General features: G+C 44.8%; 1 protein-coding gene across 3 annotated transcripts in view; it reads right to left on the bottom strand.

Moving 5' to 3' along the window:
* Window positions 1-416: 416 nt before the first annotated feature.
* LOC121569981 (COP9 signalosome complex subunit 1) overlaps window positions 417-19,925 on the bottom strand; it is a 21,686-nt gene continuing 2,177 nt past the window's right edge. The window contains exons 2-15 of one of the 3 annotated variants that reach the window (XM_041881380.1): window positions 19,634-19,834; window positions 17,039-17,131; window positions 16,272-16,453; window positions 15,948-16,112; window positions 15,477-15,612; window positions 15,024-15,101; window positions 14,758-14,818; window positions 14,504-14,589; window positions 14,205-14,299; window positions 4,324-4,429; window positions 2,780-2,860; window positions 2,244-2,381; window positions 1,636-1,770; window positions 417-1,167 (exon numbers count right to left, since the gene is read on the bottom strand). In XM_041881380.1, coding sequence (XP_041737314.1) covers window positions 1,090-1,167; window positions 1,636-1,770; window positions 2,244-2,381; window positions 2,780-2,860; window positions 4,324-4,429; window positions 14,205-14,299; window positions 14,504-14,589; window positions 14,758-14,818; window positions 15,024-15,101; window positions 15,477-15,612; window positions 15,948-16,112; window positions 16,272-16,453; window positions 17,039-17,131; window positions 19,634-19,834 — 1,635 coding nt within the window. In that variant the 3' untranslated portion in view covers window positions 417-1,089. Of the gene's footprint in view, window positions 1,168-1,635; window positions 1,771-2,243; window positions 2,382-2,558; window positions 2,588-2,779; window positions 2,861-4,323; window positions 4,430-14,204; window positions 14,300-14,503; window positions 14,590-14,757; window positions 14,819-15,023; window positions 15,102-15,476; window positions 15,613-15,947; window positions 16,113-16,271; window positions 16,454-17,038; window positions 17,132-19,633; window positions 19,835-19,925 lie in introns of those variants that run through there. The other 2 variants (XM_041881381.1, XM_045221484.1) reach the window with 2 other exon arrangements.

Raw genomic sequence — 19,925 nt, 5'->3', positions numbered from 1 at the left:
TTTTTTACTTAACACTTTTTCTTAAAAACTGCATTGTTGGTTAAGGGCTTGTAAGTAAGCATTCTACACCTTCCACCTGTTGTATTCGGTGCATGTGACAAGTCAAATTTGATATGGTTATTTTATCTACTTTAGTCGTTCTGGATAAAAGCGTCTGCTAAATCAGCATTTCCCATCCCTGGTCCTCCAGTACATCCAACAGTACACAGTTTTGTTGTAGCCCTTGACAAACACACCTCATTGATTAGTTGAATCAGGTGTGTTTGTCCAGGGTTACAATAAAACTGTGTACTGTTGGGGGTAGTGGAGGACCAGGGTTGGGAAACGCTGTGCTAAATGACCTAAATGTAAGGGTGGCATCAGGAATCTGTGCCTGTATTGGCAACTTCATCTTAACACCAAAGAAAGAGGAAGTGTCATTTTGTATGTATCTTTATTAAAATCTTGTTCTGTGTCGAGGTTGTTTCCCCCCCCAATGTGTAGTCAATGTTTGTCACCAGGTACAGAGCAAAGTGCATCTCTTTACAAAGAACCAGCCAGCTGCATCTCTCCCTCTCTTTTAATTCCCAAACTTTCATTTATTTTCATTTAATTTGAGTAACAACAGACATTGTATCTTCACCAACTTAAAAAGTATTTTTTGATTGTGTTTGTTCCGGTCTTCTCTCCAGCCAGGAATCGTAGGCCCTGGTCAAAAGTAGCTCACTATAGGGAATTGGGTGTCATTCGGGACTGAGACATTGTTTTTTTCCGCTAACGTTGGGCCCATGTCATACATAGTCTGCCTCCCAAATCGCACCATATTCCCTACATAGTCCACTACTTTTGGCCAGGCTCTGGCTTAGCAGTTGTAGCTTTGACTTGGCCAAAATAAGGGAACTACATAGGGAATAAGATGCTATCTGAGGGCTGTTGTGGACAGGCCCCCCTCTGTTCATTCAGAGGCACCAGGCAGTGGATGCGACCCAAATGGCCCCCTATTCCCTACATAGTGCACTACTTTTGACCACGGCCCATAAGGGGTAGTAAACTATACAGGGAGCAGAGTGCCATGCCAGACAGCGATGGTGTAATGATGGGATGTCCCTCTCACATGGTGCTGCTCATCCGGGTTGTTTGGCTGTTGGCTGTTGTCAGCTCCCCCTGGCTGCCTTCTCTAGGAGGGGACTAAAGAGGGAAGAGAACAGATGTAGACTTAACGGTGAAATGCCTAGAGAGGGGAGAGAGGGGGATACGTTGTCTCAAGAGGGGGCACAGGTTGATTCAAACGATGGGACACCGTACCATCTAAGCTCATGAAATACATCACTTGATAAATGAAAGTTTTGACAAAAGCAAGAAAAGCACAGACAACATGTTCCAAATCAAACACACTACAGGTGAACTATCCAAGGTTTTCCATACATCGAGGGATAAAGAGGAAAGCGCTCCCCAGGGGCCGCTTTCCCAGACATAGATTAAACCTCGTCCTGGACTAAAAAAACTTCAGTGAAGAATATCCACTGAGAATGCTTTTATTCAGGATTTAATGTGGCTTAATTTGTGTCTGGGAAACCGTCCCTAGATCCATCTCAATAGTCTAGACTAGGGTCATATAGTAACAGCTGTGACTAGCATCAAGAGGGGTTCTGTTACCTTGACGTGTATCTGGTTGCGTAGCACGGCAGCTCTGAGGATCATGGCTTTGGCTCGTCTCTGGAACTCCTTGCCCATGTGGACAGACTTCTGAAACGTATGGCCCCTCTGGTCCACGTCCCTCGCATACAGGATCTGACATCACACACACATACAGGAAACAGGAAGTTACTCACTCATACTGGAAGTGGAGCGAGACTGGTGTGTGTCTGTGCCTGTAATGATAGTTGATGTGTAGAGAGAGACTAGTCTATGGCTAGTGTGTGTTACCTTGCTGTGTGAGTCTATACGTGTGTGTGTGTTACCTTGCTGTGTGTGTGTTACCTTGCTGTGTGAGTTTATATGTGTGTGTGTGTTACCTTGCTGTGTGTGTGTGTTACCTTGCTGTGTGTGTGTGTTACCTTGCTGTGTGTGTGTGTTACCTTGCTGTGTGAGTCTATACGTGTGTGTGTGTGTGTGTGTGTGTGTGTGTTACCTTGCTGTGTGTGTGTGTTACCTTGCTGTGTGAGTCTATACGTGTGTGTGTGTGTTACCTTGCTGTGTGTGTGTGTTACCTTGCTGTGTGAGTCTATACGTGTGTGTGTTACCTTGCTGTGTGTGTGTGTTACCTTGCTGTGTGAGTCTATACGTGCGTTGATGAGTCCCTCCAGTATGAGCTGGGTCAGTTCATCCTCCAGAGCTAACACTGTGGTGTTGAAGGACTGGGACATCTTAGTCATGTCTGCAGACACGTACGGGCTGAAGTACTGACTCACACACACACACACACACACACCAGGTTAACAACTTGGGCTGAAGTACTGACTCAGAACACAGGTTAACAATTTGGGCTGAAGTACTGACTCAGAACACAGGTTAACAACTTGGGCTGAAGTACTGACTCAGAACACAGGTTAACAACTTGGGCTGAAGTACTGACTCAGAACACAGGTTAACAACTTGGGCTGAAGTACTGACTCAGAACACAGGTGATGTAGGGATGAGGGAAAGGAATCCAGATGTAAAACTTCCACAACACTGCAAAGTGACTTAAGTCCTACAAAGCTTGTTGTGTTATGTCATGGTGTCATGGTGTCATGACTGTCTCACCTGTAGGAGGGCTCTTTCTGATCTCTGTGTGTGTGTGTGTGTGTGTCTCTCTCACCTGTATAAGGGCTCTGTTTCTGATCTGTGTGTACAGTGTTCTGACGTGGGGGGCCAGGTACAGGTCCAATAGAAGGGTATCCTACAGGAGAGAGGAGAAGGAGGACGAGAGAGGACGAGAGAGGAGAGAGGACGAGAGAGGACGAGAGAGGAGGAGGAGAGAGGACGAGGAGGAGGAGGAGACAGGACGAGAGAGGACGAGGAGGAGACAGGACGAGAGAGGACGAGGAGGAGACAGGATGAGAGAGGACGAGGAGGAGACAGGATGAGAGAGGACGAGGAGGAGACAGGACGAGAGAGGACGAGGAGGAGACAGGACGAGAGAGGACGAGGAGGAGACAGGACGAGGAGGAGACAGGACGAGAGAGGACGAGGAGGAGACAGGACGAGAGAGGACGAGGAGGAGACAGGACGAGAGAGGACGAGGAGGAGACAGGACGAGAGAGGACGAGGAGGCGGCGGAGAGAGGACGAGAGAGGAGGACGAGAGAGGAGGACGAGAGAGGACAAGAGAGGAGGAGAGAGGACAAGAGAGGAGGAGAGAGGACGAGGAGGAGAGAGGACGAGGAGAAGAGAGGACGAGGAGGAGAGAGGACGAGAGAGGATGAGAGGAGGCGGAGAGAGGACGAGGGAGGAGGAGGAGGAGAGAGGACGAAAGAGGAGAGAGGACGAGAGAGGACGAGGAGGAGAGAGGACGAGGAGGAGAGAGGATGAGGAGGAGAGAGGATGAGGAGGAGGAGGAGAGAGGAGACAGGACGAGAGAGGACGAGGAGGAGAGAGGACGAGGAGGAGAGAGGACGAGGAGGAGACAGGACGAGAGAGGAGGCGGAGAGAGGACGAGAGAGGACGAGAGAGGACGAAAGAGGAGAGAGGATGAGAGAGGACGAAAGAGGAGAGAGGACGAGAGAGGACGAGGAGGAGAGAGGACGAGGAGGAGAGGACGAGGAGGAGAGAGGACGAGAGAGGACGAGGAGGAGACAGGACGAGGAGGAGACAGGACGAGGAGGAGACAGGACGAGAGAGGAGGAGGCGGAGAGAGGACGAGAGACGAGGAGGAGAGAGGACGAGAGAGGACAAGGAGGAGAGAGGACGAGGAGGAGAGAGGACGAGGGAGGAGGAGAGAGGACGAGAGAGGAGGAGGAGGAGGAGAGAGGAGGAGGAGAGAGGACAAGAGAGGAGGAGGAGAGAGGACAAGAGAGGAGGAGGAGAGAGGACAAGAGAGGAGGAGGAGAGAGGACAAGAGAGGAGGAGGAGAGAGGACGAGAGAGGAGGAGGAGAGAGGACGAGAGGGAATTGGTGTTAGGTGCACACTCAAATCCCTGTTGTTTCTGACCAACACCAAGACTAATTCAATCAACATTACTGAGTGGCAATATAAAGAGTTTCTCATTCAGATTTTGCAGTTAGCCTGTAACTGTCCATATAAAACGGTTTTCTTCCTTAACGTCATCTAGTTAGCCTGTAACTGTCCATATAAAACGGTTTTCTTCCTTAACGTCATCTAGTTAGCCTGTAACTGTCCATATAAAACGGTTTTCTTCCTTACCTTCATCTCGTCCAGTAGTTTCAGACAGGAGGCGTACTTCGATTCGTAAAACTTGAAGATTATGTCACGTACCTGGGGCTCCAACTCTAAAAACAACTTAAAGGAACTAGAGAATAGAGAGAGAGGGAAAGCGAGGGAAAAAAGGGGTTGACATTTCAATATGTTTATTTATTTCATCTTTATTTAACCAGGTAAGCCAGTTGAGAACAAGTTCTCATTTACAACTGCGACCTGGCCAAGATAAAGCAAAGCAGTGCGATAAAAACAACAACACAGAGTTACATTACATTTACATTTACATTTTAGTCATTTAGCAGACGCTCTTATCCAGAGCGACTTACAGGAGCAATTAGGGTTAAGTGCCTTGCTCAAGGGCACATTTACGTCATTTAGCAGACGCTCTTATCCAGAGCGACTCACCAATTGGTGCGTTCACCCTATAGCCAGTGGGATAACCACTTTACAATTTTTTTGGGGGGGGGGGCACAAAACAAAGTCAAAAATACAACAGAAAATATATATACAGTGTGTGCGAATGTAGTAAGTTATGGCGGTAAGGCAATAAATAAATAGGCCAAAGTTTTATAAAACAGTTACAATTTCGTAATTAACACTGGAATGATAGATGTGCAAAAGATGATGTGCAAATAGAGATGCTGGGGTGCAAATTAGCAAAATAAATAACATGGGGATGAGGTAGTTGGGTGGGCTAATTTCAGAATGGCTGTGTGCAGGTGCAGTGATCGGTAAGCTGCTCTGACAACTGAGGCTTAAAGTTAGTGAGGGAGATAAGAGTCTCCAGCTTCAGAGATTTTTGCAGTTCGTTACAGTCATTGGCAGCAGAGAACTGGAAGGAATGGCGGCAAAAGGAGGTGTTGGCTTTGGGGATGACCAGTGAGATATACCTGCTGGAGCGCAGACTACGGGTGGGTGTTGCTATGGTGACCAGTGAGCTAAGATAAGACGGGGATTTGCCTAGCAGTGATTTATAGATGACCTGGAGCCAGTGGGTTTGGCGACGAATATGTAGTGAGGGCCAGCCAACAAGAGCGTACAGGTCACAATGGTGGGTAGTATATGGGGCTTTGGTGACAAAACGGATGGCACGGTGATAGACTACATCCAATTTGCTGAGTAGATGTTAGATTCATTTGTATTTTAAGAATAATGACTAAAGGATTTCACCCCAAATACAGTATAAATGTGTGAACAGTGTTAGAGTTATAATGTAGTGGCAACCCACTAACAGAGGGGGGCGGGACTAAACATTCCAGGGTGAAGGGGACTGAGAAAACGGGTTAAAAAAAGCCTCCTAAAGGTGGCCGGAGCAAAGTGCCTTTGTGTGTCAAGGGGTATAAAACAGGAGTGTATGGGTTTTGGCGCCAGAGCTCTCCATGAATAAAAATACAGATAATTCTTGCTGGTTGTGGACCTTGAATCATTTATGATTAAAACCAGAGCCTTACAACCTCTGGTGATGATTGAAGCTTAGGTTGAATTAGAGATAGAAATTCTCGTGACAAGTGGTCCTTCGAGCGGAGCTTAAATACGTCTTTGTCGTTCTAAGGACACCGAAACCGTGCACGGGCGGGTGATTGCATCCGTGGAGAAAAGTCCTGGCCTTCGACGTTAAGGTTATAAACAGGCCGGTGATTACTCTTATGAACGATAAAGACGTTAACGAGTTTGAAAAAGCATTTAAATCCAAACTGCAAGGAAAAGGTCAGTAATTTTTATTCATGGATTTGGTGAAATGATTTGAACTTGTATAAGAATAGTAATTATTGTGAAGGGCAGAGAATAGTTACCAAAATCTCAAAGGAAGTAATAATTATTATGATGGAAGGAAGGGGGGTCCGTAATTGACCCTAGGTAAATAGCTATTACCAAAATAATCTAGTTAATATTGAGATTGTACGAGATACAGTCTTCACAATATAAACAGGAAGGGGGATAATTTGTCGTGTGCGATGGATACATTAAACAGGTCAAAAGTCGCATAAACAACTGGGGATTTGCTCTAACTCTGTCTGTTTCATGAAACTGGAGCAGTTACGACCTCTAGGTTACGGATAGTGTTAGCAAATGATCGTATAATGTTGTATACGTGTGAGACTTGATGATTCATCGAAATACGTGATAATTGTTTCAAGGAGGGACTGAATTAGATCGCGTGAGAAAAAAAAAAGGTTATCTGACACCTTTCATGAAACTGGAGTTTTAAAAAAAACTCTGGGTTACGGGTTAGATAATTTAAATGGTTAATTACAAAAGCAGATCATAACATTGGCTCAAGAGACGCATTTAACAATAATTCCTAGGAAAATAATTCTGGATTGAATTATTACTAAAACGGGGGGATTTCTTATTTTCCCACCATGGGAAATAAATATTCTAAAGAGGTCCGAGAATTAACGGGGGATGAAAGATATATGTTAGGACGAGATCGAACAAATATGTTTTATGGATCCATTTGGGAGAAGAGGTATGGATTTATTGGGCATCTCGATGTGGAAAAGTTAGAAGTTATGATTAAGCAGATGCATGTAAACTGTGGAACGGATTTGAAAAAACAGCGAGGGGAGGGGCTAGAGACAGCGAGGGTCTTTTTGAAGCGCGAAGGAGAGAGGAAGTGCTTTAACTGTAACAAAGAGGAATATTTGGCAAGGGAGTGTAAGGCCCCGTGTAAATACTGTAACAGAACAGGTCATAACCATCGTGACTGCAAGGGTAGAGGAAAGGGCAGTGTCGGAGATAGGACAGTCTATTTTTTGGTTCCACGGGTAAAATGTTTGAAGAAATGATTCGTGTCGATTAAGAATTGGCTAAAAACACCACGAAGCGATTATTTGAGAGGTACCTATAAAATTCCAACGATATATACGTATGAACTTTCTCACCCAAACGTAGACGTACGTCATGAGTGAGAAAGTAGAGAATATTTACATTTGCATTTTTGGTCATTTGGCAGACGCTCTGGTCCGGAGCGACTTGCAGGAGTAGTGGGGGTTGGGTACCTTGCTCGGGGGCACATCGGCAGATTTTTCGCCTGGTCGGCTCGGGAGTTGGAGCCGGCGACCTCTCGGTTGCTGACACGGTGCTCTTGGTTACTGGGCTACCAGCCGGCCGATATGAGTTTAAGGTTGTGCCGTTGTTTGATTAGGTGATAAGGTTATGTGATAAGGTTTAATGGGTAATCGGACCATAACTAAAGTGGTTATAGAAGTAATGTATAAATAGTAGAGAGCCAATGGAGGGTTCCATTGAACTATTATGTTTAGTTGGGCATTTGAATGGCATAAGGTGAAATCTGTGTGTATGAGGGAATTCAACGGCTGGTATGAATGATAACCGGATACTACTTAGTATTTGGTTGGTTAATGCTGAATGGAAGATTTGAGGCGTGGTTGGCGGGTAACTAGGAAGACGCACTTATTCAATGGGGAATGGGTGTAGGGAGAGAGTTTTTACGTGTATTAAAAGTTGCATTAGATAGCTTTAGTAGTATTCTAGATAGGTCTATGAAAATATGTTACAAGTATGAATGACATTATTTCCTAAGAAGGAAGATTTGTAGGGAAGGTCCTCGCGCCTCCCCCATAATGTAGGAAGGAGCAGGAGAGGGGGGGAGAGGTGAGAGACAGTACATAGTTCAGATGGTAGGAATGTCATTAAGTGTATGCTTATCAACGATATCAAGTATTTGTTTTATTGATTGGGGCCGAATCAGAGAGAACGGTTAAAGAGATTGAATGGCGAGCTGGAGTGGCGATAGAGCTGTGAAAATTGAGTTGAGGACAAAGGACGATAATTTATGGCTATGGTTAGCGGGAAAAAAATAGAGAGACGGTCAAGCGAGTTAGATTGAGCTGGAAAGTTTCAAGTAGAGGTCTAAAGACTTTACTGAAAGGAAGTGCTTTGATGAATTCAAATGGTTATTACTTTATTGTATAGGTTGAGTAACACCAGTGCTGGATGAAAATAAATGGTGGATTCTAAAAAAATAATTTAGTTTCGTTACGTGAACAATGGGATATCAGTTTTACTATTAGGATGATGGATTGAAAAAACATTGGTTATAAGTATGAAGTTAAACAATAGGTTTACATTTTAAGAACATCAATGCAACAAATTGCAATGAAGAAAGGAATAGTAAATTGGGGAGATAAAGGGGAAAATAACTGAGTTGTATAATAATTTGAGGGAACATTACCATCGACATGCAGACTTCTCCAAAGTACATGAATGTAAACAGGAAGACAGTGAGACCATCAGCCAATACTTAGAGAGACTGAGAAATGTATTTAACGCAAATAGTGGCATACCTGAGCCTCCCCAGGGGCAGGGAAATGATACTCCGTACCATCAGCAGCTAAAAATAGCATTCCTTAGTGGAATGAGACCAGAAATAAGCAGGAATATTAAGAGGACTTTAGTGGGATGGGGAACTACTTCGTTAGCCGAGGTCAAGAGATATGCAATCCATCATGAGCAGAATAGTAGACAGGATAGAGTAAGAAAAGAACAGAAGGGAGCAGAGTATTTAATGGCCACTCTAGGGGAAATAGCTGGTAGAGGTAGAACTCCAGAATAGAAGGGGAGAGAGATTTTCCTAGGGGGTGGATCAAATAATTGATAATGGATAATTTGAGATGAGATCACATTTGGCAGATTTAGGGCAGGTAGCTTAGTGGTTAAGAGCGTTGTGCCAGTAACCGAAAGGTCGCTGGTTCTAATCCCTGAGCCGACTAGGTGAAAAATCTGTCGATGTGCCCTTGAGCAAGGCACTTAACCCTAATTGCTCCTGTAAGTCGCTCTGGATAAGAGCGTCTGCTAAATGACCAATTTATTTATTTGTATTTATTGTTGTTTTTCAATTGGGTTTTTCAAATAAAAAAACAACACACCCAGCATGATGTTTATAAAGGGTTGTTATGTTGAATTTAGGGGATTTTCAACAGTTCATAGGTGGTGTTTACTATGCTGTGGGATGGAACGGTTTGTTGGGTGATATTTGAACCTAAATTAATGCAATGAGCTGCAGTAATCAGAGGAATGTACAATCTAAGGCGAGACAGCTATTGCCTAGATCATTGATTTAGCAATAGGATCAGGAAGATAGGGACTAAAAAGAATAGATGAAGAATGATGAGCTTTTTGGTAATGATAGACTGCTGTAAAGCTTGGGTACTCCATTATGTACTGCATACTGGTAAATTAAGTAATCTTATCTATGGGAAGGCAATGGCAGCCCATGGTAAAATCATTTGGAACTCTGAGGAAGAACAGTTTATGTTGTTGCTCTCTTCCCAAACAGTCTTAGCTTTTCATACATATATCAGGGATGTTACCCAAATGGTAGAGAGTAAAGAGGGATATGACATTGGTCGTGATTTAAAGATGGTGATGTTTTTTTTTTTTTTGGTGGGCTATTAGATATAACTGGGTTAATCACGAACATAGAGGTTTTTATTCTTTGTTGCTAGGCAGAAGACTTAGGTGACCTAGGGTCGAAGTGCTTGCTCTTACTTCAATCCATGGCTGTCTTTTGTCTCTCTTCAAAAATTGTGAAGGGAGCGGCACCAGGATTAAGCAGAGTTCAGGCTAAAACCTGTCTCTCCTTTGCTATCTTCTTGATTGATTACAGCAAGAGGGGGGGTTAGGTTTGAAATATTTAAATATGGACTTGTCATGTCCAACAATCAGTCTTCAGGTCAAGCCCGGGAGAGCCGGGGTAGAACAGAGTTCGAACTAAACATAAGTGTTTTTACAAGATAAGAGATTGATTGATTGGATTACTAATTGATTCTGAACTGAATGAAAGTCGAATTTAGCCGCCATAAAGACAAAGGAAGTGGGAGGAGCAATAAAGAAGCAAAAGACAGTCTCAAAAATGAAAGGCATGGCAATTGGTTGATAAATCACCTAAGTGATTGTTTAGGTAGGTGGTAATATTGACACATGAGCAGAACTGTGTCAAGAGGGGGGAAGAGGCTAATGGTAGGATTAAATAATATACGAAGGAGAGGACAAAATACTTTAAAAAAAAAAAAAGAAAGAAAACATTTTTTTAGATACAGTCTAGAAAGAGAATGCAGTCAGAAATTGTTAGATTAATCTGAACATGTGTGAAGATAGTTTATTAACCACACCCGTATGTCAGAGGTTTTGTGCCCCACAGGTGAACTAAAGGAGGTGACCCACTCTATCTAACCAGGTGACTGGTGAGCATCCAGTCCCTAAAGAAGAAAAACTGGAAGCAGGCCTGTTGGGAAGGGCCCTATCAGGTTATATTGGTCACTGCCTTGGCCATTAGAATAGCAGAGAGAGTAACCTGGGTCCATGTTACCCACTGTAAGAAGGTAAGACCACATACAAGCACCACTTAACACACGCAGAGTTGGAGAGAAGAACTAGACCAATAGGGTCCGGGGATCACCTCTGTTAACGAAGACTTCCTACCCCGACCTATCATCACTGTAGTGTGTTCTTAGGGTGTGAGTATGGGGTGGTACCAAGCAGAAGGACTAAAGGCAGGAGAGGGTTGGCGGTTTTTGGGAATATGGGTGACCCTGAGCTGCATCATAGTCTTGGTATGTCAAGATCCACCACCACCTCGCACCAATTACGCTATGGCCTTACCATTATTAAGAAATAAAAGGGAAGCGACCCGACATACTGACCGTCAAGGACGAGTGATCTACAAAATAGGAGTCAGAGAAGGGTGGGGAGTAAGATTCAAAATTAGGATTAGGGATTTTATCAGGACGGATAAGCAAGCAACGTGGGATTATAAGATCCCATTGTATTTATGTTCAGCTCCCTCGGCGGATTGTTCCTGGGCTCAGGTATTTAGACATACTGGGGGACGGAGAGATGAGACGGGGGGGCAAGACGTCCAGATGGAGGATAAGAAGGTATAACGAAATCCCCACGGAGATGGTAGTAACAATAGTAAAGGTCACTAAAGAGGACATGAAAAGAACTTACTGGGCTTGTGCGGACGAATACGGACTGGATACTTGTCTAAGATTACATTTGATGGAGTCGAAAGATATGGAGGGCACAGGTACTGTCATTAATCCATTAATAGCAATAGACCGAGTAGATCAGTCAAGGGATGACGGAGTCAATTCGACTCACCCGTCCACTATGAAATATTTTCTCCTCCAAGAATGGAACCAAGGGGAAGTGGAGGGGGTCCCTGATGAGAATCTCTGGTTAAAGTGGATGAAGTACACCGCTAGGGCCTTGGGGGAGACCAATTGTTATGCATGCTCCATTGGGCGACCGACAATGTTGACCGCCCCAATGCCAAAGGCAATGTTTCCCTGTGTATTCGACCGGGGGTCCAATCAAAAAGAGCCCAATTGCACAGGGATTGGGCTGGCAAAGTTGACTTACTCGGCCAGCCCACCTAGATTCACTTTAACTCCTGGCGAATACCAGTGTTGCAGACTGTATGCACACATGACTGTAAGTCGCTTTGGATAAAAGCGTCTGCTAAATGGCATATTATTTTATTATTATTACATAGAAATGGCACCCGTAACTTGGGTGATTTTGATGGCTGTAAGGGGATAATTAATGTGACTGATTTAGATAAGGAAGGGAGGGGAAAAATGTGGAACCTTACCATCCCTCTGACTGATGTGTGGTGGGCATGTACTAACAAAGGGAGCATTCGACAGACATTACCAGAAGGATGGGTGGATACTTGTGCACCAGTATTGTTGGTCCAAACCTGTAAGAATTAGTCATCAATGACCAGTGACAGGAAGAATAATCAGGAGGAGGAGAAATATAGGTCAGGAAGGAAATAGCCCAATTTGGATAGATGGTATAGGCATCCCCAGGGGTGTTCCAGACGAATACAAAGCTATGAATCATATATGGGAGGGTTTTACCACAACATTTTTCTGGTGGGTGACAATAAACAAGAATGTGGATTGGATAAATTATATCTATTACAACCAACAACGATTTATTAACCCGACTAGAGATGCAGTAAAGGGGATCTTCGAGCAATTATCCGCCATCCCGCTCATAACTTAGTAGAGGTTGGTTCTAGATCAGGCAGAAAGGGCTGGTGTCTATAGAATGATAAGCCATTGTTGCACATTTATCCCTAACAACACCACACTGGATGGGACAGTCACCAGAGCTCTTACAGAATTAACTGCACTAAGTGAAGAATGAACTGAGAACTCAGAAGTTAGCACATCGTGGATAGGGTGGTTTGATGAAATGTTTGGTAAATGGAAAACCATAGCAGCCACCATCTTAGGAGCGGTCAGTGTTTGTATGGGTATTCTTGTATTATGTGGTTGTTGTCTTGTTCCCTGTGTCCGAGGATTGGTGAGTCAGGCGTTGGTGAAATGCAGTATCTAATCAATGATGAGAGATGGACTGACTCCGGACTCTGACCAGGGGAATGTGAAAAACGATCCTCCAGGCTTGGTGGATGACGAGGATTTGGACCCTGAAAGACCGCAATTGGATGAAATGTTTATTAGTTCTGACGTAATCTCTGAGATTAATCATGCTTGTAAAATACATTTATCCTGAATGTGAAAACATTTAGTCAAAGGGGTGGATTGTTAGTCATTATTCTTAAAATCCAAATTAATCTAAAGGATTTCACCCCAAATACAGTATAAATGTGTGAACGGTGTTAGTTATAATGTAGTGGCAACCCACTAACAGAGGGGGGCGGGACTAAACATTCCAGGGTGAAGGGGACTGAGAAAACAGGTTAAAAAAAGCCTCCTAAAGGTGGCCGGAGCAAAGTGCCTTTGTGTGTCAAGGGGTATAAAACAGGAGTGTATGGGTTTTGGCGCCAGAGCTCTCCATGAATAAAAATACAGATCATTCTTGCTGGTTGTGGACCTTGAATCATTTATGATTAAAACCAGAGCCTTACAACCTCTGGTAATGATTCAAGCTTAGGTTGAATTAGAGATAGAAATTCTCATGACAGTAGAGTGTTGGAGGCTATTTTGTAAATGACATCGCCGAAGTCAAGGATCGGTAGGATAGTCAGTTTTAGGAGGGCATGTTTGGCAGCATGAGTGAAGGAGGCTTTGTTGCGAAATAGGAAGCAGATTCTAGATCCAACTTTTGATTGGAGATGCTTAATGTGAGTCTGGAAGGAGAGTTTACAATCTAACCAGACACCTAGGTATTTGTAGTTGTCCACATACTCTAGGTCAGACCCGCCGAGAGTAGTGATTCTTGTCTGGTGGGCGGGTGCAAGCAGCGTTCGGTTGAAGAGCATTCATTTAGTTTTACTAGTGTTTAAGAGCAGTTGGAGGCTACGGAAGGAGTGTTGTATGGCGTTGAAGCTCATTTGGAGGTTTGTTAACACAGTGTCCAATGAAGGGCCAGATGTATACAAAATGGTGTCGTCCGCATAGCAGCAAGAGCAACATCATTGCTATACACAGAGAATAGAGTCGGCCCGAGAATTGAACCCTGTGGCACCCCCATAGAGACAGCCAGAGGTCCAGACAACAGGCCCTCCGATTTGACACATTGAACTCTATCTGAGAAGTAGTTGGTGAACCAGGCGAGGCAGTCATTAGAGAAACCAAGGCTATTTAGTCTGCCAATAAGAATGCGGTGGTTGACAGAGTCGAAAGCCTTGGCCAGGTCGATGAAGACGGCTGCGCAGTACTGTCTTTTATCGATCGCGGTTATAATATCGTTTAGGATGTACTGAAATCACTCATCACCCAAACAAGCTGTTACTCTCCATAACAGTTCCACTTGATGGAGAGACCAACAAAGCACATTGCTCTTTAACAGAGTTAGCAGTTACCTGAAGTGCACTTGTTACGAGGGTACTACTAAGTCTAGTGCACACTGCGTAGGGAGCCTACCTGCTGGAGATGATGTTCTTCTGTAGTTCCTGTCTGTCGAAGGTGGCCAGGGCACACATCCCTCCGTACACCGCTACATTACTGGGGGACAGGAGCTGGGGGGGGGGAATAATAAAACTCCTAAATCCAAATAAAACTAAAAACATTACATGTACACAGCAACGTCATGGCTCAGATCAGATATGGTGAGGTCTCATACCATTATTATGGAGTGGAGTTTGGGGCAGTCAGAGGAGATGGGGTTGGGGTCAAGTTAGTTTAGTTGGGGTCAGAGATAGGGGGGTATATTGATATCTGACCTCTGGGAAGTCGCAGTGGTCAAACGAAGCCTGGAGGAAGCACTTGGCGGCCGGTTTGTACTTTCTAGAGGCCAGCTCTGCCAAACCTGGGGGGGGGACGACAAGAGAAACATTTGAAAGCGCAACTCACAATTTAAGAATAGGTTTTATTACCTAATGCAGGTCTAAAAAAAGCAATTTCAGCTGACAAGAGAAACATGCAGACTTCAGTGGTCCTCCTAACTGTATAATACTAGGATAGTATGATGTCTTACCCGCAGCACATTTTAGTTTGGTGAGGACAGATTGGTTCTGACTGTCTCTCTCTCCTCGTTGCTAGAAGAAACAAGCAAGCTGAGGTAAGTCAGTGATTTTCTCTCAGGTGACCATGATGACAGTGTGAAGGTTATATTAGGATCTACTGTACACATAACAGGAATATAGAAGGAGAACATCTGTTGAATAAATTCCCATACTGCTTGAGTTTCTCTCACTAGGGAGCTATGATGGAAAGGTTCTATTTCAGTCATTCGGTGCTAACCTCAGCTATCTCCGGAGTGGATTCTGCCTTGCTGACGTAGCTATGTACATGGGACCAGTTCTGGAGGTAAACGCTAACCTAGAGAGAGAGAGGAATAAAACACAGAGAGAGAGAGAGACAGAAGAGAGAAAAGGTTTGAGAAACCTTCCAAGGATGTTAGGTCAGACAATACACGTTTATAGATTTGACCAAGTCAATCGACAGAACTTGATGACAAAATATTGACATCTATAAAAGTTGACATGACATTCATAAACATTCATTTAGGAGGCCCCTGTAGCTCAGTTGGTAGAGCATGGCGCTTGCAACGCCAGGGTTGTGGGTTCGTTTCCCACGGGGGGCCAGTATGAAAATTTATGCACTCACTAACTGTAAAGTCGCTCTGGATAAGAGCGTCTGCTAAATGACACAAATGTAAATGTAAGGAGGCGCATGTTAATGAGGTCATAGTACCTTGATGACGTTAAGGCACATGTTGATGACATGCTTGGCGCTAGTGCAGTAGTCTCGGGCTCGGCTGTAGCACTTGAGGGCGTTGCTAAGATCGCCACAGTCTAAATAGTGGTCCCCTAGGTCATCATGACCCCGCCTGAACAGAGAGGGAGGGGAGGGGAGGGAGAGGGCGGAGGGAGGAGAGGGAGGAATCAGTGAGAGAGAACTTGTTGAGTAGTGGACTGGTTCCATTTGGGTTGAGGCCCTTCCTCCCCCATACCACTGGCTGTGTCCACATTGTCCACCCTTATCCCCAAGTGTGCCCTTGTCTTGCACACTCCCTCTCATGAAGTTAAAAGCATTGGATGGGTGTAAACCCAGCAGATTTCATAGGTTCTAGCCATGCATGTTGTCTGAGTTCCATCTCCACTGCTTGTGACACATGTAACAGTGAAAACAATGTCTACTTGAGTTTCCCCCAGAGCTGGTTACCTGATGCTCTCTTTGATGGAGTTTCCCTTGTAGTTCTTGAGGTCAGTGTCCAGCTTCTCCAGTTTGAGCAGGGCCTTTTTCCTGGTGCTCTCTGCCCAGGCTGTGTCCAGGAGAGGGGGCGCCACCGGCCCTTCAGGCACCGCGTCAGGGACACCCTGCACCTGTCTGGGAATAGACAGAGATGTAAGTGTCGTACACACACATGCGGGGTCACACACAGATACACACACACACACGCACACGAAGACAAGCTCACAACACACACAATCATACTCCTCACTGTACCTTATATAGGCTCCACTTCAATCTCACACTCCTCCTCACCGTGTGGCGTCGGTGAGTCTGCGGTGGATCTCCTCGTACACGTCTACGTTGAAGGTCCTCTGGACGAAGGACAGCGCCATCTTCAGGGCCTCGGCACGGAGCTGGGGACAGTGTTCTGCTATGAACTGCAGTCTCTCAATACGCATCAGACCACTGTAGCTGGACGCAAACTGCTCCAGGTCCTAGAGAGGGAGACGGGGACAGATGAAAGAGAGAGAAAGCAGTGGGGGGGGATAGACACAGAAAGAGAGAGAGACAGGGAGGGAGACAGAGACAAAAGAGAGAGAGACAAAAGAGAGAGAGAGCGAGAGAAAACGGTGTGAAGAAAACATGAAAGGAGCAGACCCCCATTTGACAGACTGACTTCATTTAGTTCAGTGTTCAGCATAGAATCTAGAAGAATCTAGAAGTAGAACTACAAACACACAGCTACGTAAGACTCAGCTCAGCGTACCAGTGCTAGCTTAGTGCTATAGTAATGTACCAGTGCTAGGGCTAGCTTAGTGCTATAGTAATGTACCAGTGCTAGGGCTAGCTTAGTGCTATAGTAATGTACCAGTGCTAGGGCTAGCTTAGTGCTATAGTAATGTACCAGTGCTAGGGCTAGCTTAGTGCTATAGTAATGTACCAGTGCTAGCTTAGTGCTATAGTAATGTACCAATGCTAGGGCTAGCTTAGTGCTATAATAATGTACCCGTTTTTAGGGCTAGCTTAGTGCTATAGTAATGTACCAATGCTAGGGCTAGCTTAGTGCTATAGTAATGTACCAGTGTGGGGTTTTCCACCACATAGTTGATGTCTGGAGCATTCTGCTGGTCTTCCTGGGGGTCAGCATCGATCTGCATCGGCTCCACAGCCCCCTGGAGGAGAGAGAGGGATGGAAGGGAGAGAGACAGAGAGAGGAGAGAGAGAAGGTGAGATGAAGAGAGAGGGGGAGATGGAGAGAGAGAAGGGAGAGGGACAGAGAGAAGGGAGAGGGGGAGATAGACTTTTAGAGGTTAACCCCCTAAAAGTCTAAGGTCGATGTCCGCGCCCCGCTGAAATTGAATTAGCAAAAAATACCATAAAAATCCATAAATTTAAGCTAGACTTTTTCTGGGGGGCATTGGATGCGTTTCAATCCACCGCATTCGCCTATGTAACACTTTCGCAACTGCGGTGAAAGGTGACAGAGCTAGAGCGGTGTTTGTCAGACCATAAATCTGTCTTCTCACAAAATTGTCTGTAGCGTCCGAACGGTTTGTCCTACAAATGATTATGACCCCTCTATGGAAAGACGACTAACGAACACGGTGGTCTCCGTTTTGCTCTACGACCCCCCACAAGTGTCTTGGGACTCATCTGAAGTTGGTTCAGCCGATCTGCCAACTGTCTGCAGTGTCCGAACAGTTTGGGCTACACACTAATATGACCCCTCTGTGTAAAGGTGAGACTCTCACGAACATGTGGGTTGTTTTGCTCTAGGACGCCAACAGGCCTCACCAGACTCGTCTGAAGGTCCCCCGGTACCAGTTGAAAAAATTAATGGAAGTATAGAGACTGGATTAGTGCCAAAAATAAGGGGTTAAATACAGTTGAAGTTGGAAGTTTACATACACTTAGGTTGGAGTCATTAAAACTCGTTTTTCAACCACTCCACAAATTTCTTGTTAACAAACTATAGTTTTGGCAAGTCGGTTAGGACATCTACTTTGTGCAAGACAAGTAATTTTTCCAACAATTGTTTACAGACAGATTATTTCACTTATAATTCACTGTATCACAACTCCAGTGGGACAGAAGTTTACATACACTAAATTGACGGTGCCTTTAAACAGCTTGGAAAAATCCAGAAAATGATGTCATGGCTTTAGAAGCTTCTGATAGGCTAATTGACATAATTTTAGTCAATTGAAGGTGTACCTGTGGATGTATTTCAAGGCCTACGTTCAAACTCAGTGCCTCTTTGCTTGACATCATGGGAAAATCAAAAGAAATCAGCCAAGAACTCAGAAAAACAATTGTAGACCTCCACAAGTCTGGTTCATCCTTGGGAGCAATTTCCAAACGCCTGAAGGTACCACGTTCATCTGTACAAACAATAGTACGCAAGTATAAACACCATGGGACCACGCAGCCGTCATACCGCTCAGGAAGGAGACGCGTTCTGTCTCCTAGAGATGAACATACTTTGGTGCAAAAAGTGCAAATCAATCCCAGAACAACAGCAAAGGACCTTGTGAAGATGCTGGAGGAAGCCGGTACAAAAGTATCTATATCCACAGTAAAACAAGTCCTATATCGAAATGCCGCTCAGCAAGGAAGAAGCCACTGCTCCAAAACCGCCATAAAAAAGCCAGACTACGGTTTGCAACTGCACATGGGGACAAAGATCGTACTTTTTGGAGAAATGTCCTCTAGTCTGATGAAACAAAAATAGAACGGTTTGGCTATAATGACCATCGTTATGTTTGGAGGAAACAGGGGGTTGCTTGCAAGCCGAAGAACACCATTCCAACCGTGAAGCACGGGGGTGGCAGCATCATGCTGTGGGGGTGCTTTGCTGCAGGAGGGACTGGTGCACTTCACAAAATAGATGGCATCATGAGGAAGGTAAATTATGTGGATATATTGAAGCAACATCTCAAGACATCCGTCAGAAAGTTAAAGCTTGGTCGCAAATGGGTCTTCCAAATGAACAATGACCCCAAGCATACTTCCAAAGTTGTGGCAAAATGGCTTAAGGACAACAAAGTCAAGGTATTGGAGTGGCCATCACAAAACCCTGTCCTCAGTCCTATAGAAAATGTGTGGGCAGAACTGAAAAAGAGTGTGCGAGTAAGGAGGCCTACAAACCTGACTCAGTTACACCAGCTCTGTCAGGAGGAATGGGCCAAAATTCACCCAACTTATTGTGGGAAGCTTGTGGAAGGCTACCCGAAACAGAGAAATAAAAGCTGAAATAAATAATTCTCTCTACTATTATTCTGACATTTCACATTCTTAAAATAAAGTGGTGATCCTAACTGACCTAAAACAGGGAATTTCTACTAGGATTAAATGTCAGGAATTGTGAAAAACAGAGTTTAATTGTATTTGGCTAAGGTGTATGTAAACTTCCGACTTCAACTGTACATCTCTCAGATATAGGACAGAAACTTTAGAACCAACTTCCTTTAGATTTTTTTTGGGGGGGGGACTATCCTTAGTGAATCTGTTAGTCAATGTGTTTGCATGGGCTAATATTTGTCAAATATTTTTTGGGGGGGAATACTTCAAGGGGTCTTAAAATTCTAAATCAAATAGCAAAATGATCCTTGGTACGACCTTAAAACAATACCACATAGCAGAGCTTTGCTCTGTCCTGCACTGGTGGTCCCTACCTCAGGGAGCAGGGAGCATGCTGAGAGGCTGGAGCTGAGGACGTAGTCCCCTGCAGTGAACGGTAAGAGCAGATTGGGTCTGCTGCTATGGGAGGGACAGGGAGGCTCTGAGGCTGAGCTAGAGGCCCTACTCTTCTCCCTGTCTCTTTCGCTGTCCTGAGCTTGTTCTGCGGCAACCTCCAGCTCTGACACTGAGCTGACCTGGAGGAGGGAGGGGATGCAGGGAAGGAAGGGAGGGGGGAGATGCAGGGAAGGAAGGGAGGGGGGAGATGCAGGGAGTGACGAAGAGGAG

The sequence above is a fragment of the Coregonus clupeaformis genome, chromosome 7, assembly GCF_020615455.1.
Source record: "Coregonus clupeaformis isolate EN_2021a chromosome 7, ASM2061545v1, whole genome shotgun sequence".
Lineage (NCBI taxonomy): Eukaryota > Metazoa > Chordata > Actinopteri > Salmoniformes > Salmonidae > Coregonus > Coregonus clupeaformis.
The sequence above is the reverse complement of the archived record's forward strand: the minus strand, read 5'-3'. Positions and strand labels throughout refer to the sequence as shown.